At 35.8% G+C, this 22,623-nt stretch overlaps 1 protein-coding gene and 1 long non-coding RNA gene across 3 annotated transcripts; one reads left to right on the top strand and one right to left on the bottom strand.

Moving 5' to 3' along the window:
* Nucleotides 1-1,013: 1,013 nt before the first annotated feature.
* On the bottom strand, nucleotides 1,014-2,016 carry LOC129439604 (uncharacterized). The gene is made up of 2 exons (XR_008642853.2): nucleotides 1,843-2,016; nucleotides 1,014-1,376 (listed from the first exon to the last, which is right to left on the bottom strand). It is a non-coding gene; the product is annotated as an uncharacterized lncRNA (long non-coding RNA).
* On the top strand, nucleotides 1,261-17,792 carry LOC129439603 (polyunsaturated fatty acid 5-lipoxygenase). 2 transcript variants are annotated; one of them, XM_073860721.1, is made up of 15 exons: nucleotides 1,261-1,410; nucleotides 5,586-5,725; nucleotides 9,390-9,573; nucleotides 9,667-9,745; nucleotides 11,549-11,668; nucleotides 11,775-11,884; nucleotides 12,050-12,222; nucleotides 12,379-12,522; nucleotides 12,650-12,851; nucleotides 12,969-13,057; nucleotides 14,552-14,721; nucleotides 14,842-14,960; nucleotides 15,058-15,158; nucleotides 15,253-15,423; nucleotides 17,190-17,792. In XM_073860721.1, exons 1-15 carry the CDS (start codon nucleotides 1,326-1,328, stop codon nucleotides 17,367-17,369), a joined length of 2,067 nt encoding a protein of 688 aa, XP_073716822.1. In that variant the 5' UTR covers nucleotides 1,261-1,325; the 3' UTR covers nucleotides 17,370-17,792. The 2 variants fall into 2 exon arrangements, with proteins under 2 accessions (XP_073716822.1, XP_073716823.1); XM_073860722.1 differs by having other exon boundaries at nucleotides 1,267-1,396; nucleotides 5,584-5,725.
* Nucleotides 17,793-22,623: the final 4,831 nt, after the last annotated feature.

Below are 22,623 nucleotides of genomic sequence, written 5' to 3' on the forward strand. Positions count from 1 at the left end.
TAGTTTATAAACAAAATTAAAGCGCTGTTTTTGAAAATGTGAGCACAGATACGAGCTTTAAGACCCCGGGGAATCCCTCGGACGTGTGACAACTGAAACTTGCGGAATTAAATGTCTTGAAATAAAACAACAGAGAACAAAAACAAAACGTCTTAAAAACGGCCTTAATGCAATACATTATTGCAATATTCTGACATTAAAATGACCTGAACATTTTTTAAACGACCTAAACATATAAATTAGTAGTCTACCTCTCCTGACATCAACTCCTTAAAAAAAAAACGATCGGATGTGCGACAGATTTTTCGAAACAGTCGTAGTTAGTCTTTCCAATGGTGGTTCCACTGGTTCAGCAGCGAGCCATATTGTTCGGGAAACGCACCCCTACAGTTGATCATGCTAGTTAATTGTGCATTAGGCCTAGCCTACACAATTAATGTTAAGTAATACCACACAATTGTAAACTTACCATATTTTGACTCGCCTTCTAAGTACCATTTTTTAAGTAAGAGCTGATCATGGCACTAACATTACCAATAATGTCTACTGATCAAATCAACATTTCGATCACAATAAGTAACAGAACAACATTTCATGCCGTTTTGAAAAATGATGACACTGTGAGTGTATATTTTTTATGAAGCTGAAAATCCTTTTTTTTATAATTTCTAATTTAACACAGAAACGGTTTTATAAAAGGCATTTGGCACGAAGTGTTGCAACACAACATGTTAATAAAGGCACAAACTTCAACATCTTTCAATTTATTTTTGCTTTTATTAAAAATGTCCAGCGTCAGATTTAAAAATTAAAAATATACTATATGTTGCAATATTGCATTGTACATTGAACTGTATATTTGTAAATCATATTTAAAGTTACATTTTATGTTATATTTTATTTTCTAACAGCATTCAGAGTGGAATGCAAAGGAAGAATTTAATTGTATATGGATTGTGCATATAACAGCAAAAGCTGTGTTCTTGGGCATAACATGAATTAGCCTAGATCTATGAGTTTCCATAACAGTTGTTTAAAAAAGCTGGAAAGAATATGAATTTAGCATACATACAAAGATTGGTTTATACCTTTTCTTTTTTAGGCTACTTTTCATTGAAATGATTCGTTCAAACAGACACACAGTATTGAGTCATTTTAGTGGGAAATCACCCTTCTGTGTATGTGTTGCACTGGATTTCGCCATCCAAAGCAGAGTAGACAATTGTAACAACTTGTACAACTGTCTGTAACTTCTCTACCAATCAAGAGAGGCAGCAATGGACTGGCTCTACCGTTGCATATAAAAGTGGAGTCATTCATCGGTTATGCAAACCTCCACGATGTCGTCGAAAACAGAAGATTCTCCACTGGCTGTCCTACCAACAACAGAAATTGCAGCTCAATATGCAGGTATTAAAGTTTTTAATGTAATTATGAGTTTTTACATTTCACCCTTTTTTCTGCTGATTAATGAGAGCAGATTTTTGAGAAATCATTATTTGTCGGTGTATTATAAGTCTAAAAGAGTCCGGGCAGGTCAGTATTTTTCAATCTCAGCGTCAAAATACTAAACAAAAGTTTTTGTAGATCGATGTTGGCAATATTTAAAGGAAAACGTTAACCATCAGCGCTATATAAAAATAGTAAAAAATACAGGGGGGCTGCTACACTGCAAAAATTCATTATTGCACTTAAATTTTCAAATTTAATCAACTTGAAGTTACAATCAATTTAAACTTTCTTGACTAATGAGTAGTTGCTATAAATTAAAAAAGTAACGATTAAATAACTTGAGCTATATCACAAAAAGTCAAAATGTTATATTTATATTTGAAATTCTACCTTGGGCCTCCAATGTTGTTTTTGGAGGTCAGCTATCCTTTTACTCCAACACACCTCAAAATTTTAGCCCTGAACAACTTGATTAGCAGGTTCAGGTGTGTTTAATTGGGGTTGTAAATGAAACCTGCAGGACTTTCGGTTGGAGACCCATGCATTGCAAATCTTGCACAATTTCTTTACCAATTAAATCAGATGTTCTCAGCTGTGACCCTTGAGATCCACTTTCCTGCAGAATTACCTCCAACCATGATCAAACTCTCCTGCCCGCAATTTTCTGTCATTTCTAAATAGCTTGATTACCTTGCTCAGGTGTGTTTGATCAGGGCTGGAGCGAAAGTAAATTTCGAGGAACAGGCCGTTTCTCAATTTCAAGGATACTTCCTTGTCTGGACTAGCCCTTATAAGTCACTTCCTTCAGAGGCTATAGGCGAGGCTCCTCTTAAGCATTCAGAGAACACGTTAAACGGGCTGTTTCTCAATGTCAAGGATACTTCCTTGTCTGGACTAGTCCTTACAAGTCACTTCCTTCAGAGGCTAGGCGAGGCTCCTCTTAAGCATTCGAGAACACGTTAAATGGAACAGGCTAGCAAGTGCACGTCATTGCGTCAATGAAAGGTGAGCTTTCGGTGCTGCGCGCATATTGTGGGTGCATCCTTTCCTGTATATTGGCTATTTCTCGAACGAAGGACTCAGTCCTCGACATTGGAACAGCGGACGTCGATGACGTAACATCCTCGAAATTCCGCCAAGATCGCTGATCCCTGCAAATGCTGACGGTCTCAATCTGGTCCACGCGTATCCAATCAATTTCTAAAAATGACATACAGAAAGTTTACAACTAACAATATTTTACACAAAGAATCCTAATGTTTTTTGCTGTTTAGCATCAATCTCCAGAAAAATCCAAAAAAGAAATTCGTTGCATATATTGGAAGTCTTACCGTCAAATCACTGCACATCATCTGAGTTACTATTACAGTGTTCTTCACATCCAAGCCTGAAGAGCCGGTGCCCTGCAGAGTTTAGCTCCAACCTTGATCAAACACACCTGAGCAAGCTAATCAATGTCTTGTTGATCACTAGAAAATCACAGGTAGGTGTGTTTGATTAAGGTTTGAGCTAAACTCTGCAGGGCACCGGCTCTTCAGGCTTGGATGTGAAGAACACTGTACTATTACATAAGCATTTAGTGCTTAATGTAACTAACAAAAACGAGTAAACTCTTTTTCCTAAGATGGCTAAGGGATAGTGGGGTCTCAATTCTTATTCTTGTTCATCCTCATTTCCTTTCCATTAAGTTAAATTGTATATCCTCATTACTCACACTCCGTATAAAGTTAATTCTATATTATCACGTGCATTAAAACCCAAATTATTTAACAAGAAAAATAAAGCTAAATGCATGCTCGAGTCTTATCGCAATAAAATAAAGACATTCTTAAAAGTGCTGTAAATGTCTACTGATCTGTATAGATGGTCTGCATAAATATTTATTATAGGCTACTGGTTGAAACGAGTCTACATTTACAATAAGTTAATTATTAATATCAACACATGCGTTTAAAGACGCATGACGATGTAAAGGGAGGAGGAGGAGATTTTGGCCCTGTCCCAAATGACGCACTTCATGTGGACTTTCAGTCTTAAATAGCTTATAGGCAGGGCTATTCAAATCTTACCCTGGAGGGCCGAGCACTAAAGAGTTTAGCTCCAACCCTAATCAAACTTAACCTGTGAGTGTCCAGTGATCATAAAGACCTTGATTAGCTTGATCAGGTGTGTTTTAGCCACACTAAACTCTGCAGTGCTCTGGCCCTCCAGGGTAAGATTGGAATAGCCATGCTGTAGGGTGTCCCATCTGTCATTTTTATGACATCATCAGCACCCTCTTTGCCCCCTTGATGCGGTCTTTGGTGAAGCCCGCACTGCAGCAGGCTTCATGCACTTTACCAACCCAGAAGTCCTTGCAAAAAAGTAATCCGGGAGGAGCTCACACTGCAAGAGAAACACAGCCTAAAGCCATGCATTTTTTTGTAGATTATTAAGATTAAGGGCCCTGACTGCTTTTCCATTGCAAAGACAGCCCGTTAAGCAGGTAACACTCGATAGGGCTGTCAAATATTTTGTGATTTCGCCATAATGTAATGCAGTTACTGTAGGTTCGGAAAGCTTTTTTAGATCATGAAAATGCCTCATCAATTGTATGTATTTTAATTAGGCCCTAATTTTCCACGTAAAATTATTCAACCCAATATCACGCAATGGACCAACGTGAAAATGTCACGTTTTGCCGCGTTTGAACGTGAGCATGTCACGTTTTCTGTTTGTGTCACTTTCACGTTTTGGTTACTCAACATTCTTGTCCTAATTTCTTACCATTGTCGCTTCGGTTTAGGGTTAGATTTACATAAAATGACATCCTTACCTAAACAAACTCTAACCCCAACGTCAGGCGACAATTGGTTTAAGTTTAGAAAATATAAAAGAATAAGTCTTGTATCTTTTTTTTATAAACCAATACTTAAAGTGACAAATAGTTAAAGTGACATATAACACAAGCACCAAATCTAACCCTAAACCGAAGCGAAAAATGGTTTAAAAAAGGACAAAAAAGTTGAGTAACCAAAACGTGAAAGTGACACAAACAGAAAACGTGACATGCTCACGTTCAAACCCGGCAAAACGTGACATTTTCACGTTGGTCCATACGTGAAATAGTCACGTATTTGCGTGATATAGGGTTGAATTATTACATAGCTGTATTTAATCATATTAGTTGGATGCAACTAGTCTTTTTATGTTTACCTAATGGAATAATTTTGTGGACGTTGCTAATAAAAATACATGTTTTGTAAAACTGTTTAGGCATTTTTTTGTGTGTGTAAATTAATGAAGCAGTATTTTTTCTATATACAAGTTTCTACTTTCTTGTATTAGCCTACTGTAGCCTATTGATCACATAGAAAGTTTGACTTTTCAGAGGTTTTCAGTATTAAAGTTGACTAAATCAAGTTTAAATGTCCCACTGCTAATTTATTATGATGAGAATTGATATGTTTAATTTTATTTTTATAGTGTTCATAATGTTTAAAAATGTTTTGTTCTCAACATTTCAACTTTGTTCTGTCGGGTTGCGCTTGTAACATTTGATGAAATTGAAATTTAAAATGTAATAAAAAAAGTAAATGGTAAAGTTTGCCCCCGCTCTTCCCTACCACATTTCAAAATTTGATAGATAAGAAGATGAATCAAGGGTGTATTTATCAATCAAGTGTTCACAGGTAACTTAACTGATTTTTAATAACGAGGAATGGAAGTACATTAATCAAAACATACTTAAGTAAAATTACAGATTTTAAAAACGACTTAAAGTAGAAGTTCACAAAAAAACTAAATTACAGTAATGTGGGTAAATGTAATTCGTTACTTTCCACCTCTGGAAGTGTCTTAGCATGACATGTAGACTTTGATCATGCTTTTGTACAAAATAAGCAAGAAAAATGCATTGCGTTCTAAATCCCTCAATATAAATGGTATCAATCAGATTAGAAAGCTATTCGACCTATACATGACGTCATAGTTGAACTAGCATATTCTTGGACTTGAACCATTTATTATTTTGCTGCTTGTAATTGATGTTATATTTTTGTGTTCGATTTCTTTTGTTTAACACTTTCAGTTGTTTTAAAATGTGGCATATAAATAAACATCATATTGTGTTATAATTTAATTTTTTCATATAGACACACATCTGATCTACAATGTGTTGGTATCAACTGGTGGTGTGGGAGTAAGGGATTTTGCCCTGACACTGCTGGACTCAAACAATCATTGCAGTGTCAAAACAATGGTGAATAAACCCGTATTTGGTGGTTTTAGCAAGGTAAGAACATGGTTATTTTAATGTCATTTATAAATATGGTTTTGTGTGGTCTAAACATTGCATTGACTATTAAAACAGTATGAATATGGATATTAATGAAAATGGAACATGGTGGATGTAGTACATCACATGATCACCCGTTCTCACCAAAAAGCGTACAAATGACACGCAGTGTGATTATCGTGCAATAGATACGCCAAATTCCGATTTTGCGTGCATATGATATGCCAGTCCTTCCCATTCACTTATATGGCGAATCGTTTCGTGACGTTTTATTTATTGTTTTCTAATTTGTTTTCTGTTTTTTTTACCATTTTCGCTTGGGTTTAGGGTTAGAACAACTTTTTGTTATATAAAAATGACATCCTAACCCAAACCCCAACTCTAACCCCAACTCCAAGCGACCATGGCTTAAATATAGATAAAAACATAGAGAAACCTGTATATTAAATAACCTGCTTAAATAAATGTGAAATCTAACCCTAAACCCAAGCGAAAATGGTTTAAAAAACAGAAAACAAATTAGAAAACAATAAATAAAACGTCACGAAACGATTCGCCATATAAGTAAATGGGAAGGACTGGCGTATCATATGCACGCAAAATCGGAATTTGGCGTATCTATTGCACGATAATCACACTGCGTGTCATTTGTACGCAGCTTGGTGAGAACGGGTAGCACATGATATATGTTGTCATAACAACAAGCAGTTTTCCTAATGATTTTACATTTGAATAGTGTAATGAGTGTGGACAATGACATTTAGGGCCCTATTTTAACGATCTAAGCGCATTGTCTAAAGCGCAAATCGCAACGTCTAAATGGGCGTGTCCGAATCCACTTTTGCTAATTTAACGACGTGAAAAATGGTTTGTGCGCCGAGCGCATGGTTGAAAAGGGTTGGTCCTATTGTAATGGGAGTATTTTGGGCGTAACGTGCAGTAAACCAATGAGAGACTCAGCTCTCATCCCCTTTAAAAGCAAGTTGCGCTGGCGCTATGTCTAATCCCTATTTAGATGACGAACTTTGTAAACTGAAAAACTAAGCGGAGGAAGAAGATCCCCAGTTTAATATGAATGTTAAATAATTGTGTTGTTTTTCACTTGTATGGAAATTGTTATTTTTTTCTTAAAACCTTTAAAACCCGTTTTCTTTTAGTCATGGAAGTAAAAAGCAGGCTTGTAATTGCTTTAAATGTATGGCTATCCAATATCATCAAAACATAATTTACAAGTATGTAAGATAAGGTTTGTACTCTAAAAATACTTTATTTGTAACAAACAGGAGATAAAGAATTTACAATCGGCTCTCCTCACGTTTCAGCACTTTGGACAGCGTTTTTTTAGCTAAAAGTTTTTTAAGCATTACTTAAAAATGTTTCTCATCTCACCATATCCGCAGGTACAGAGTCATCATATACAATAAATCCGTGAGGTAGCATTAAAAAAAACATTTAAAAACAAATGCATTTGTTCAAAGCAAAGCATTTATTTACTTACCAGGCTGCAGGTGAAGCAGCTCTTTGCGCCTTCTAACGTCTCATAATTAGTCCTCATTTATGTCCAAGAGATTCAATAATAATCTTTTACATTCAATCCTTTAATCTTTCATATTTAAAAGCATTTTTGTGATGCTGCGCATTCATGTACTTTGTGATAAGCAAGCATTGTCCTCCCGTTTATAGGCGCATTTTACTAACGCGCTCTTTAAATAACATAAAACATATTGCGCCACTGACTTTAGACCAGGTTTTTGTTGGTCAATGGCGTAGTCTATTTTAGTTGCCTCAAAATAGCAACGCGCCAACAATGCGCCTTTACACACCTCGTTTTCAGACCAGAACGCCCATGGGTGCAACATTGGGCGCAAATGCATTGCTATTTAAACAACGCGGTGCTAAACGTGAAAATTAGGGTGGAAACTAGCGAAAGACACTTGCGTCGCGCATTGCGCCGGGTGTAAGATAGAGCCCTTAATGTTAACAAATGTGTAACTGGTATTGATATGAATAGGGGAAAACAGTGTTGCCAGATTGGAAATGTCCAAGGATCCTACCAGAAGCTCAAAACAATGGCATTTGGAAGAAAATAATCGTCGAATGTGCAGAATACAGCTATTAATTTAGACAAACAGTGTTGATAGCCAGCAAATTTTCCCAGTAGATAAATAACTAGGTGTACCTTGGTGGGAGGGTCAAAATAACTAACTGTAAACCACTGAGCTATGCGCCATGGCTGGGACGTCATAGCAGGGACTCTAATCATTCTCAACAATGATTGGCTGAAAAAACAACGTAAGAGATGGAGTTGTGGCTAGAAGTGAAACAGCAACTGCCCAAATAATGTGAAATTTTTCATTCTAATCCTACCACAAACCTAACTTTAAACCTAACATCTCGGGAGATTTGCCTGTGGCTGTATCCCAAACCAAGCAATAGAAGACATGAGCCACTGTCGGAATGGCCGCCTTGCCCCGCTTCCCAATAAAAAGAGGCAGTCGTCAATCGAAATCCTCTGAGAGAGAGAGACTTTACCAGCCTGATCTCACAAAATACGTGAAATGGTCATGCATTACTTTGCTCAGTTTTGCATGACATTATCACGTATTTACACCATTTTACGTGCCCTCTTTTCCGTGACAGTTTCCTATTTTATTTCAATTGGCACTTCGGTTAGGAGTTAGAACAACTTATTGTTAGATAAAATGACATCCTTACCCAAACCCAACTCTAACCTTAACGGCGACAATAGTTTAAAAAGCATACGAAAAAATTGTATAAATCAATACTTTAAGTGACATCACAACGCAAACATCAAATCTAATCCCAAACCGAAGGAACAAATGTTTAAAAATAAGAAAAACCGCCGAGTAACCAATACGTGAAACTGTCACGGAAAAGAAAGTCGTGGCAGGGGCATGTAAAATGGTGGAAATACGTGACAATGTCACGCAAAACTAAGCAAAATAATGCGTGTATATTTCACAGAAATTTGTGAGATCAGGTTGCACTTTACACATGCAATGGCTATGTCAAATCTCTGAAATGCTGCCTTCTTAGGCAGCATTCCAAGGCAGGACGGCATCAAGGCACGACCGATTCCAATGTTTTACTTCATGACTCCTGAGATACGTTCATCATCTTGTCCCACAATTCTGTGCGTGTGTGTGTGCGGGGAATGTAATTGGTCTATCCTGGTAGAGTTCGAAAAAATGCAATGGCAGACAAGAAAGCATCGGGAGCACAAATTTAGTGTAAATTAATTTATATTTTCACTTTTTATACCATTTTAATTGCATTTTTATTGAGAAATTAGTAGTGTAGTCTACAAATATTGGATTAGTTTTCACAAAGGCATTCTCTGTTTATATTTCATTACGCTGCCTATGAAGTATGTCTGAATGTGTTTCTCAGAGCTGCCTTCATGCCTCCAAAGTCATTGTCTCATGAGGCCTGATGATCACTGCTTACATATACATGAAATTGTATTTTCTCGTCCACAAATTTTTTCTCATAAACATTAGACAAAAGAAAACAAGCCTGCATCTTAATGATAAGGTGGCAAAAGTATGATTAATATCTCCTCACCAAAGCTTGTGTGTGAGATGTTTGTTTTCCCTTTTTTTTTTTTGTACAGTATGTCTAATAAAAGATGTCATTACAGGAGATCTCTGTTGAAATCTCTGGGACGAAGGATCTTGGAGACATTGCCCTTGTGAAAATTGAACAAGACAATTGTCAGTGGTTCTGTATGCGAATCAAAGTGAAAACTCCTTCTGGAAAGTGCTTTGAGTTCCCCTGTTATCGCTGGATAGAAAAAAATGAAGTGTTTGTCAGAGAGGGCAGTGGTATGTACAGATTTACTTTTTTCATTATCTAGTTGTTAATGAAGAGTTGTTGTTGTTGTGTTATGTTATGTTGTTCTTTGTATGTTCACTTAGCTCGATTGCCTCAGGATGAGACGGAATTTCTTAAAAAGCGAAGACAAGAAGAACTGGAATCCAGAAAGGAAATATTCAGGTTTGATAAAACAGTTACAGTCTTCGACGTGATTTTTTATAATGATATTATTCCTCCATTCACGCAGTCTATTCTGATATGCTAATTTATTATCAATGTTGGAAACCGTTTTAGATTAGGCTTACTTATTTTTAGGATCATTTGAATGAGAGGTTAAAGTCCCTATCTGGTTAAAATCATTGTCTGTGGTGTTTTTTAACATGTTTTAAAACAAACCATGTGCAAATTCACCATTGCTGACTATTTTATCTATAAAATTGAAGTGTTCAAAGACCGTCTCATTTCCACAGTTTAAAATCTGCTTGATTTACTTGTACCCAATCACATCATCACGGTTGGTTGGCGGGGACTAATTTGCATATTCATATCTATAGAGACAGAGCGAAGCGCGTCATAACCTGAAAACCACGCCCACCGGGGGGGAAAGCAATCCAACCGTCTTCATTGACTTTGTGTTGCGAGAGGACGCCTCGTTGTCATTTCTGGCTTATAACAAAAAACGAGCGTTTAAAGACACAAAAATGGATACAGGCAACTTTTCATAGTACTTCTATTAGTAGAACTGCGTCCACTAGGGGGAAACGTAGTCGGCGATCCACTTTATTCTCCTTAAAGACTGGGTTTTACGGCTCGACAGCTTATAAAAACTTATTTCTGGGTTCTTTGGCTTGTTAGCTGTACATATTGTCACACAGCAGCTTTTAGGCATTATTCTGTTTTTTTTGTTATAAGCCAGAAATGACAAGGAGGCGGCTTCTCGCAATACAAAGTCAATGGAGACGGTTGGATTGAATCCCCCCCCCCCCCCCCGGTGGGCGTGTTTTTCAAATTTGCATAACTGCGCTCTGTCTCTATCCTAGTAGAGGTGGGGATTAATTTGCATATTCATAGATCCACACATACTAAATGAGGCAAGTGTGTAGAGTTACATTAAAGCTGTTTTAAAGAGTGAAGAAATTATCAGAGAGAAAACTTTTATATGCTATTATGATGCACAAAAATACGTTTTAAGTGATAAAATGATTGACTACAGGGGGACTTTAAAAATGAACAAATATAAAAAAAATTCAAGAAATTGCTACTATCAATTTATTATCATTTTAATGAATCCTTTCTAAAGAAAAGCATTGATTTCTTCTTTCAAAAAAATAAATAAATAATACATATATATTTATATATATATATATATATATATATATATATATATATATATATATATATATATATATAAATATATATGTATTATTTATTTTTTTTTTTTTGAAAGAAGAAATCAATGCTTTTCTTTAGACTGATAATAAATTGATAGTAGCGATTTCTTGGATTTAGTCAATCATTTTATCACTTAAAACTATATATACTGACAAACTTCCAGCTGTAGTGTACTGCACTGTAAGAAAAAATTACATCATATCAACATCAATTTTTATATTACTTTATCTTACCAAATTAACTTGTTGAAAGAAGTTGAAATTGTTTAACAAATCAAAACTTTAAAAAGTAAGGTTAAATTAACTTTCATATTCAGTCGAAGACTAAAATGCTGTCTGAAAATATATTTTACTGACAAAAAATAGTAAAATATCATTTTAAATATTCTTGTAATTGTTTTGTCGAAAGCATTTTTATGAAAAATAATGTAAATATCCTAATTTACTTGAGGCCTAAGCTATGCACTGCTTATGAAACCGGACCAATATTTAATAGAAATGTAATATACTAAGAAAATAATTAAAAAGAACTTTAAATGTAATTCTTGACATAATTGTAAAAGTATTATGATGTCATTTTTTTTTGTTTAAGATGGATCCAGAGGCGCCCAGGCTTCCCTAAGTCCATAGAACCCACACTGAATAAACTTCCTTTAGACGTTCAGTTTGATGAAGAAAAACAATCAGAGTTCACTAAGAATACATATGAAGTGTAAGTTTAGGAGAATGTGTCATGAGTACGATGGTTTTTTATTTTACACAGATTATTTTCTCCAAATTTTCCTGTCTATAATTATACAATATGCATTCTGTTTCAGGTTTGTGAAATTAGACTTGGGCAGATATAAAGATTCCTTTCAGTCCTGGAAAGATTTTGCAGATTTTGAGAAGATATTTACAAATTATGAAACCAAGAACACTCTACTAGGTTTGGATTGTTACTTTATAATGGTTGTTTGTTTGTTTTTCTCTCTTCATTTAATCAAAATCTATATATCCAAACACAATCGCTTTAAAAAAAATTAACAATTTGGGGACATTTTCTTCACACCTGTAAAGCCTTTGACATTTGACTCAATTTTCTTTTGCACAGAGAACGTGATCCAAGACTGGAATACGGATTACATGTTTGGCTATCAGTTCTTGAATGGCTGCAATCCTGTGATGATCAGGAAATGCATAAAACTTCCAGACAAATTTCCAGTCACACATGAGATGGTGAAGGGCTTTCTGCAGAGAGGTCTCACACTACAAGAGGAAATAAAGGCAGAAACATTAACCCGTAAATCACTACAAGCGCTGGTCAGTAATCGGACCCAATACTTGCTTGATTGTGACATCCTTTACAGTCCTATAGTATTTTAACCTAAAAACCTTTTGTTCTCCCTGTGTACATGAAATAAAATATCTCTGTGTTTACAGAAAGGAAACATCTACATAGCAGATTATGAAATCTTGGCAGGATTGCCAGCCAATAAAGCAAAAAATACCCAGTACTATTTGACTGCACCCATCTGCCTACTGTACAACAACAGACTGAACCAAATTGTGCCAATTGCTATTCAGGTACATTATGTGTCCCATATAGAATCAGTGTTGACTGAAACATAATTCACATTTAAGAAAATGTGCTTTTGCTGTGACTTCATTCATTAATTTTAAAGTTAAAAAAATTTCTGCTTGGCTAAAACAGCTCAGTCAAACACCAGGGGAAAAGAGCCCAATCTTTCTCCCAGACGATAATGAATACGATTGGATGCTTGCCAAGATGTGGGTGAAATCTTCTGACTTCAATGTACACCAGCTGGTCACACACCTTCTCAAGACACATCTGATATCAGAGGTTTTTGAAGTAGCCATGTACAGACAGCTCTCTACAGCCCACCCTGTATACAAGTTACTGTATATGCATTATTACGAATTATTTCCCATTTGAAAGGGACACATTTGCACTTTTCAAATGCATTTTTATGATTTAATGCACAAGTTTAAATGGCTTGTTTGCTTCTTACAGTTACTGATACCTCATGTCCGTTTCACAATGGCAATCAATGCAGAGGCCCGTACAAGACTCATCAGCGATGAGGGCTTCTTCGGCAAGGTATTTTTAACCGAATTTAATATGTCCGTTAACAACATTCTGTTAGAATCCAAAGCAATTCTGTTTATGTGATCATATTCTCTTTGAGTGCATTCTTAAACATCATATATCAAGGGATGTCTAGCCAGATGTTTGTAGGCTTCATTGGCTGTGTTTACATTGTATGCACAATTTTACGAATTATTTCTAAACTCGTTCAACAACAACAGCTCGTTCACGGTGTGATACATCATTGCTTTTCTGTGTGTAATTGCACATGCGCAGCATCTTTAGTTTCTGGAGAGCCACCATCCTGTAGACTTCAAATCCTGAACTGCTCCAACATGGACAACTTGATTAATTGGTTCAGGTTTGTTTGATAGGGGTTGGAGTTGAACACTGCAGGACGGTAGTTCTCTAGGAGCAAGGTTGGAGATCGCTGGATGATCCCCCACTGATTATTTTATTGCATGTAAGCAGTGTATTTACGTAGCTGGTGTTTGCTCTATAGGCAAATACAGAAGCAGCGTTGCAAAAGGTATATTTAATTTGAATCATTTTTAAGACGATGTGTTAAGTTAATAAAAATTCAATTTTTCCACGCAGCTCATCTTAGTGTTGTAGTACTCGCATTTTTCGTCTCAGACGAAGAGGACTCTGAATTTTATTTCAAGACCGGTCAAGACCAAACTGATGGCATATCATTAATTATTATTAAATAATTATTATAATTAATATAATTTACTGATTTTTACAGTGCCAATTACGCAAATTATTAGTTCTAAATAAATGGTTAAGTTGATTTCAGCTCTTTAGTGTTTGTTCAAATTTATTTGCTTGTAGACAAAGATAAATTCTTACATATCTGCAATGCATTTTGATTATTTTATCAACTTCTCTCATGGCACACACACACACACAAACGCGCACACACGCACACGCACACACACACACACACACACACACACACACGAGAAGTGCCTAATCATATGCTTATTTCACATTTTATCATTAGTGTTTTAATGCAGTGACTTGCACTGGTCTCGGTCTGTCTTGGTCTTGACTTGGTCTCACCTTGACTTGAACTTGGTCTTGACTTGGTCTCACCTTGACTTGAACTTGGTCTTGACTTGGTCTCACCTTGACTTGAACTTGGTCTTGACTTGGTCTCACCTTGACTTGAACTTGGTCTTGACTTGGTCTCACCTTGACTTGATCTTGGTCTTGACTTGGTCTCACCTTGACTTGATCTTGGTCTTGACTTGGTCTCGGCCTGTCTTGGTCTTGGTCTTGACTTGGTCTCGGCCTGTCTTGATCTTGTTTCGAGGTATAACAAACAAATGCATTTTCAAAATACACAAAAATCCTGCGGTGTGACCCTTATGTGAGTGAAAGAAGTGAAGTAAACACAGGCCTTTATCTCCTGGAGATGATCACTTCAGTAGGTTTAATATTTTGCTTATAGTTTATTTGAAAATATTTTGGCAAATTATTAACTGATTTATCAATTTCCAGAGTAGTAGCATAACTGGAAATGGGATTGATCAATTGATGGAAAGGGCTACGAAAACTTTAACCCTCAAGTCCCTGTGTTTTCCTGAGACCATAAAAGCTCGAGGAATGGAAAATGCACCCAAGTACTATTATAGAGACGATGGCATGATGATCTGGAAGGCAATACACTGGTAGGTGGTAGGGTAACAACAGATTCTATACCCTACTATTAGTCAAAAGTAGCCCAGTGCAAATGTTTGGCCTCCAGGGTTTATTTTTTAACTTTGTCATACTTATTGATCTTCCTGTAGTTTTGTTTCTGATGTGGTCGAGATCTACTATGCCGGAGATGAGAAGGTTCAAAAAGATGTGGAGATTCAAGGATTTGTTAAGAACGTTTCCTTCGGCTTGCTTGATTCCAAGGGTGAAAGTGAGTACAGGTTGAGCTTTAACAGAATGATACTTGAATATGCATGTTTCTGTGTATCATCAAGACAAGATTAATGCATATTGCCACTGTTTCACAGAGTTTCCACAGTCTCTGAATACTCGAGCGGAGCTAACCGAGTACCTGACTGCTGTGATATTCAACGCTTCAGCACAACATGCTGCTGTCAACTTTGGTCAGGTGAGATAACACACTTCCAGATCATTAAAAGTGCTTCCCAAAGCACTGGATGACATCTATAAGCTAACATCTGCAAGTAAACTTTGCGTTCCAGTTTGAATGGGATGCCTGGATCCCCAACAGTCCTTCAACCATGCGCAAGCCGCCTCCCATAAAGAAGGGCGAAGTGGATTTGAAATATATCATGGATTCTTTGCCTGACCTTGACTCTTCCAGTGGGGCTCTAGGAATAACTTGGGCCCTCAGTCGGTTCCAGAAAAATGAGGTTTGACATTTGGTTTTGATGTATTTTTCCTCTTGAAATTGTAGAGGATATGGCAACAGCCTTGTCTAAATCAATCAGAATTAACATGAGGGTACTGTGCATCAAGGTATGAACTAAAGGTGCAGTGTGTAAATTTTAGGGGCATCTAGTGGTGAGGTTGCGAATTGCAACCAACGGCTCAGTCCACTGCTAAACTCTCGCTTTTGAAACACATAGAGAAGCGGTGTCCGGTGGTAGGCGCCACCGGACAAAAATGTCATTGTCGGAGACAACTTAGTAAAAAAGTTTGTCCATTAAGGCAAAATGGCAACTTCCATGTAAGGGGACCCTCAGTGTATGTAGATAAAAAGGTCTCATTCTAAGGTAATAAACACATAACGGTTCATTATGAAAGGTCTTTATACACCCCTGATAATATAGTTTTGTATATTATTTTGCATTTCTGTCAAGAGAAAAAACTAAGACATTTAAGACATAAAAGGCCAAAGATTGTTTAAAATGCATGTTAGACCTGGAACGTTTAACGAAGCAACTTTAAATTAATGGCTAGAAGCGAGAAAGTAATTGGAAGCCATGCATATCCATGCCATCACACTGCAATATAATTATCCTTATCTGATCTGTCCGCTTACATTGCGGACGTGAATGCATGCTTCAAATTTTTATTCAATTATTGTCCACATAATAAAGAGGTCGGAAACTGGTCTAAGGGCCTTTTTACACCTGGTCACTTCATGTGTTTTCTCTGTAACTGTTCCACTTACATTTGGCCACATAAATGCGTCTTGGCAAAACGGACATGAATCCGATCTTTTACCTCCTCCCATAATGCAAATACACTATTTATTACTCCGCCTTAAAAAAACTTAAGATGACGTTTATGCAAAAATAGGCGGCACTTACTGTATGTTGTACTGTATGTTGGGCAGGGGACGCGCGTCTCCTTGCTCGGCATGAGCTGAAGCACGCAGTACAGCGCAGCAGTAGAGTGACAGCGCGGTGATTTCATGTACAGGTCCATGACGGGAAAAGCATTCACAAAACTCTCTCTTAACGTTTATTTCTTTGTTTAATATCATTTGAGTTTGTCATTAGACTTCTATGAAGCTTTTTTACCCGCTGTCATCACCCCATAAGGCAATAAAGCGCTCTTCCAGCTTACTTGCGAGTGACGTGCTTACATTTGGGAGGAGTAAAGCGCTGACGTATGTGGTTTCATCAACCAGATGCATTTACACTTCTCTAGTTTCGTCTGAAATGCGTCCCAGACCACCTCCTGAAGTGGTTTGAGCGATCGGATTTAAATCCGTCTCGAAAACGTTTCAGAGGGCATTTACACCTGGTCTTTTTACGATCGGATGGCTATCCGATCAGAGAAAACGCATGAACTGACCAGGTGTAAAAAGCCCCTAAGAATATCAGAATATGTGCTTTTTCCTGTTTACATGTACGTAGGACATACGATCTGCATACATGCAGTGTAGCCTAAATGCTTAGAATCGTCATAACTTCTAGATTTAATCACTCTTACTGCGCCGTAATGAGGTTTTGCCCTAAAGATTCTGATTGCTGATCTTATCCTAATCTTAATTTTACAGGTTCTTTAAAGAAATATGGCAACAAACAAATAAGAAGTACTAGTAAACTGCTTTGCAATCTCATGTTCCAAGAGCACATTCCACTTGCCAGAGCTTTGAGAAAGGACAATTTTACCTTGAAAAAAAAATCACATGTTCTTTCTCATAAGAATGTGTTTGTTTCCACAGCGGTACTTAGGCATGTATCCAGATATGCGCTTCACGGAGCCAGCAGTGAAGGAAGCCATTAAGAAATTTCACAAGAAACTAAACGAGGTGATCGACAGCATCAAGCGCCGGAATGAAGGATTAACAATGGAGTATTGTTATCTGTCCCCAAACAAAATCCCCAACAGTGTTGCAATTTAAGAAAGTACTAGAAATATATTGTCAGGCCACAAACAGCTTCACTTAAAATATATGATATAGTAAAACACAGTAACAGTTTCAGAAATTGTCTTAGATTTTTTCTTCTTGTTTCTGGAAAGTAGGGGATATTATCTGAGAGGTAACCACTGCTCTGGCACATACTGGGAGAAACATTTATGCATGTTATACTCCATTTATTATTGTCTTTTTATTCTTTTTTGTATTCATATAAACTTGCATAATCATATCAGTTCTATACACTGAAAAAAAACTTCTGTACATCAGTTGCACATAGTTAAATGAGGTTTTCTTAAAATAAAATTAACATTAGTTAAAATGAATTTCATTTTAAGGAACCTTGATTCAATCATGTTGAACTGGTGTACATAATTAAATTACATAGATCCAACATTTTTTTTTTTTTTAAGAAAAATCATTTTAACAAAACTTAATTCAATCATGTGCAACCGGGTATTCATTAACACATCTTTTGATTCATATATCCAACTACATTACTCATGGTATAATGTTATAGTCTGTTTTACTTTGATTTAAAATGTATACCTTAAAGTTGATATTTTACATCTGTATTAATTTTGATCATCTTGTGTTTTGCTGTTGCAGTGGTGGTGGAAAGAATAATGCTCTAGCTTAATTTTGGTATAAGTAAGGGTTATCTATTACATATTATAATCGTGATTTTGTTGTGATCTCTTGACAATTGTTTTATTTTTCCCACACAAAGCATTTTTTTCTAATCTTTGTCATCTTGTAAATGCTAATGTGGCATTAGCAGCGGATTATGCCAGGTCAAACCTTTGGTGCATGTCTTTTTTGCAACTTAAATAAAATAAAATGTTTAACCCTAAATAAATACATTAAATAAAAAGTACTAAAACATTAATGAATGTGTCACATTATGCATTTAAAAATGGATTTTATTTTTAATATTAACCTAAGAATTTTATAGCCTACAAAGTTTTTCCCACAAAAATACCTTAATTGATAAAAGGTTTGGTAACACTTTATTTGGATAGTCCACTTTAGACATTTTATTAATTATATATAACTTTACAGATTGGTAGTTAAGTAATTGCAGAGTATTAGTAAACTGTCTGTTTAATATTTACTAACACTTTATTGTGATGGTTCCCCAACAACACAATATTCTACTGACTATCAGTATCCTTGCAGGTGCATGTCAACTAATTCCATTAACCCTTACCTCTTCCTTAACCCTACCCCTTACACAGTTAGTTGACATATAGTTTTAAAGTTATTTATAGTTAGAAAATGTATAAGTGGAATATCAAAATAAAGTGTAACCAAAGGTTTTATTTGCACCACCACGAGTTTTTGTTCTTGCATTCTTACGAGCATCAATAAAAAAAATCAATAATCATCTTTAAAAATTATTTTATGAAATTACATATCTTAAATTCTTCCGAAATATATTTTCGTATTAAGCATAGTTACAATACCATACCTGTGTAAATACAGCCACATGCCTGTTTTTGCGCTTAGTCTTATTATTTGCAGTTATGTTCTAACTCACTGTTAGGTAATGTCTCTCTCTAGCGGTCAATATGTGTAAAGTGCAGTTGATGAATCAATGAAAAGTTTGTTAAATTGTAACGCGTCTTCTTGACGCTAGAGATCTCTCTATGACTACTTTACCACTGAAAAAGGCATGTATTGTTCCCCCCAGAGTCTTTTACAAAATTTAACCACGTTTTTCTTGTAGTATCCATGTTTTTGGTTTACTGATTAATCATACAAACCTTATAAACCTAAAAAAACATATTTTATATGTAGTTTATCTTTGTTACACAATATTTGCTAATAAAGTTTTGGAATCTGTTATTTACAGATCTCTCTTCTGCAGAAGCATGCAGACAGCCTGAGGCTCAAACTGGTAAAGTATTGTGTTAGCAGTGCAAATAAGGACATTTGTTTATAACACATACTGATAAAATATAAAAACAAGTTGATAAATTGGCTTCATATGAATATGTTAAATACTGTATATACACAGATGAACCAAAACTTTGTGACCAGCTGCCTAATACTGATACTAATTCATCCTCTGTGTGCGGCCAAAGCACAGCAAAAAAAAAAAAAATTTATAATGCAAAAATAATTATTTTTGCAGGTAATGCTGAAAATAAACACACTGTAAAAATACTTTGCTGCCTTAAACTTTTTTGTTGAATCAACAAAAGTATTTATCTTGACTAGAGATGAGTTGTTATAACTACAGGTGAGTTGTTATAACTTATAAAATATAGTTGAAAAAAGTCAACTTAATTTTATAAGTTGTGACAACTCATCTGTGTTGACATGACTTGTAAATCTGAGTTGATTCAACAAAAATATTTAAGACAGCAAAGTATTTTTTACAGTGCAGACATTGTACAAAATTATTCTTAAAGGCGATCATGCAAAGTATGAGCTAAAAGAAGAAGTGACCTGCACTGTAAAACCTAACAGTTAACTTAACTCAAACCATTTAAGTAAACCGATTGCATTAGACCATTTAAGTTTTAAAACACATAAATTTAAGTTCTGTGAACTTGAGTCATGTGCAATTATGCACTTATATTTAAGTAGTGTGAACTTAAATATAAGTGCATAACTGCATATGACTTAATCTGTTTAAGTTCACAGTACTCAAATGTATCTGTTTTAAAACTGATGCAACCGATTTACTTAAATGGTTTGAGTTGAATTAACTTTTTTATGTTTTACAGTGTGGGTTGTTTCACTGTAATGTAGATTTATATATTTGATAAACAACAGTTAGAAAGTTTGGGGTCACTTTACTATTATTATAATTTGGAAAAGATAATAAACAAAGTGACACTTAACTGAAAGATATATATAGGGTTGTGATCAGTATGCTCTCATAACAATTCAATAAAAAAATCCCCACAACAATTCTAAAAATGTTCCATTTAAATTACAAATGACAAAAAAACGTACTAATGTTTTTACATACTATTCCTTGTGCATCAATTTACAAAAATTACACTTTTGTGTCTGCAGAGAAAAAAGTTAATTTTAAAAACTCATAAAAGCATGTAATAGCTTTTTTTCACATGTACTGACCAGAATTAATCCTAATATTAATTAATTATCAAATTTTAACAGTAAACACACGTACTGTTTGCATGAACACAACCAAAGTGATATGTAAACAAAAATGAAAAAGGACCCAAAAGGTTAATGTGATAATTTAAACATGATTTAAGAGTACTGTAGGTCAGTCACCATTAGACAAAATATCAACAATAAAAAATCATTTGCCAAAATGAGCTTCAAGGATCAAGTCCATCATTGTTTCAGAACACAATGTATGTTTTAACATACTGTAGATGTTTTTTTTCCAAATTTCAACCGTCTATACATTTTGCATGTTGTGCAAAGCCAGGATACAATTTTTTCTCATTGAATAAAAGTGTCTTTATGTAAGCAGTGTTAAATGTTCACAATGCACTTAAATCATGATGTGTTGATAACATGTAATGCGTATCATAATAATAATAATTCAGAGAAAAAGAAACATGTGAAACATTTGGGGAGAGTATGTGTTGGGGCAAGTTTATAATTGTTGAAGAGAGAACGAGACAGAATATCTGTCTGTGTTTATAGACACTTAACAATACAGAGGCTGTACAGAAGATTTACCAGCCGATTTCTCAATGCTAATAAAGTTTTGTTATGCAATGTTATTTACAGATCTCTCTCTCTCTCTCTCTCTCTCTCTCTCTCTCTCTCTCTCTCTCTCTCTCTCTCTCTCTCTCTCTCCTGCAGAAGCTTGCAGGCAGCCTGGCAGGGTCTCAAACGTTTAAAGTACTATTGTGTAAGCAGTGCAAAAAAGGGAACACATATATACTGAAAATGACTTATGAATACACAAAAGGGTTTTTATTCAGCGGTCTAAAAGCATTCGTCAGTGTCAAAATGTTGACACCTAACCCCAACCCATTTTCTGTTTAAAGATGCCGACAAAAATTCCTGCCAATCGAATTACAAAGCCTAGCAAGAATTTTAACCAATCCAATGAAAGACGGCAGAAATTTCTAAAGAAGAACATGATTTCCAGCCAATTAAATTACAGAGCCGTGAAAGAGTTACACATTTGCAGGTAGAGGCACGCAGGAAGCAACATTGACCTTAGTAGACCAGGGGTGCTTTTTTCATAAGCATTGTTACCCAACTACTCTTATGAGTTTTGTCGTTACTGAAAAAGTTCCATGATTTTGTGTTTTCCGAAACCATAGTTCAAACGAACATTCGTAAGCCGCATCTCAAACTTGTGTGGTTTGAACAACAGCTCTTCACCTGCGGTTAGGAGCGTAGTTCCTTGTTACTATAATATGTAGACATACGTTGATCAAACTTTTGAACAAAATAAGCAAACAATATGTAGTGCTTTCTATATCCATCATTCTAAATATATACAAATGTTATTTTACGTCTTTAAGTTTGTAAACAGAATAAAAAAGCGATGTATTTGAAAACTGCGCATGTGCGCAGATCTACTATTCAATTCAATTTTATTTATATAGCGCTTTTCACAATTGGTGATTGTTTCAAAGCAGCTTTACATTAATAGAAGCAGTGGAAAGCACAGAGAATCGACAGATAGCACAACATAATACACGATAGCACAAGCAGCTAAATTAGCCGGGGCTATGAATCAACATCATAAGCGTGCGTATTGCTAATGTAACGTAAAGAAGAGGGTGCTAAGTTAAGCCCAAGAAGGCTGCCTCCCCGGGTTGAAAAACCCCCTAGGAGAAAAAAAACCCAGGCTCAGCCGGGGAAGTAAAAAAAGTCCTAGGAGGGAAAAACCCTTGGGAGATATATTTATATATACATTGAAACGATTAAGGAGATTAGGCGGAGGTTAAGCGGGTTCTGCCGGTGGTCGTTGGTCATGCATCAGCTGGGCATCACGTTGAAGGTCTGCCGGTGGGTCAGAGGTGTGCCGACTTTCACATTTACCGGAACTGGGTCTGTTTGTCTCATTGTCCTCGGAGACAAGGACGAGACATGAAGAAAGAAAAACAAAACCCAATTAGCGTAGGGGCCATTCATATGTATGTATGTACTAGCTTTAAGACCCTTGGGAATGTTTGGGAGGAGTGAAATAAGAGGGAACTTGCACATGAATTAAATATCTTGAAATAGCAATAATATAACATTATCGATTTGAACAGATTAATTAGTAGGCCTACTCCTTACATGT

The sequence above is a fragment of the Misgurnus anguillicaudatus genome, chromosome 22 (genome assembly GCF_027580225.2).
Source record: "Misgurnus anguillicaudatus chromosome 22, ASM2758022v2, whole genome shotgun sequence".
Lineage (NCBI taxonomy): Eukaryota > Metazoa > Chordata > Actinopteri > Cypriniformes > Cobitidae > Misgurnus > Misgurnus anguillicaudatus.

Bases quoted from the DNA above. Each gene is read 5' to 3' on its own strand.
- LOC129439603 (XM_073860721.1), top strand. From the start codon at position 1,326: ATGCAAACCTCCACGATGTCGTCGAAAACAGAAGATTCTCCACTGGCT. The intron at 9,746-11,548 runs GTTTGATAAAAC...TTTTTGTTTAAG, and splicing joins TCCAGAAAGGAAATATTCAG to ATGGATCCAGAGGCGCCCAG. The intron at 15,159-15,252 runs GTGAGATAACAC...TTTGCGTTCCAG, and splicing joins CTGCTGTCAACTTTGGTCAG to TTTGAATGGGATGCCTGGAT.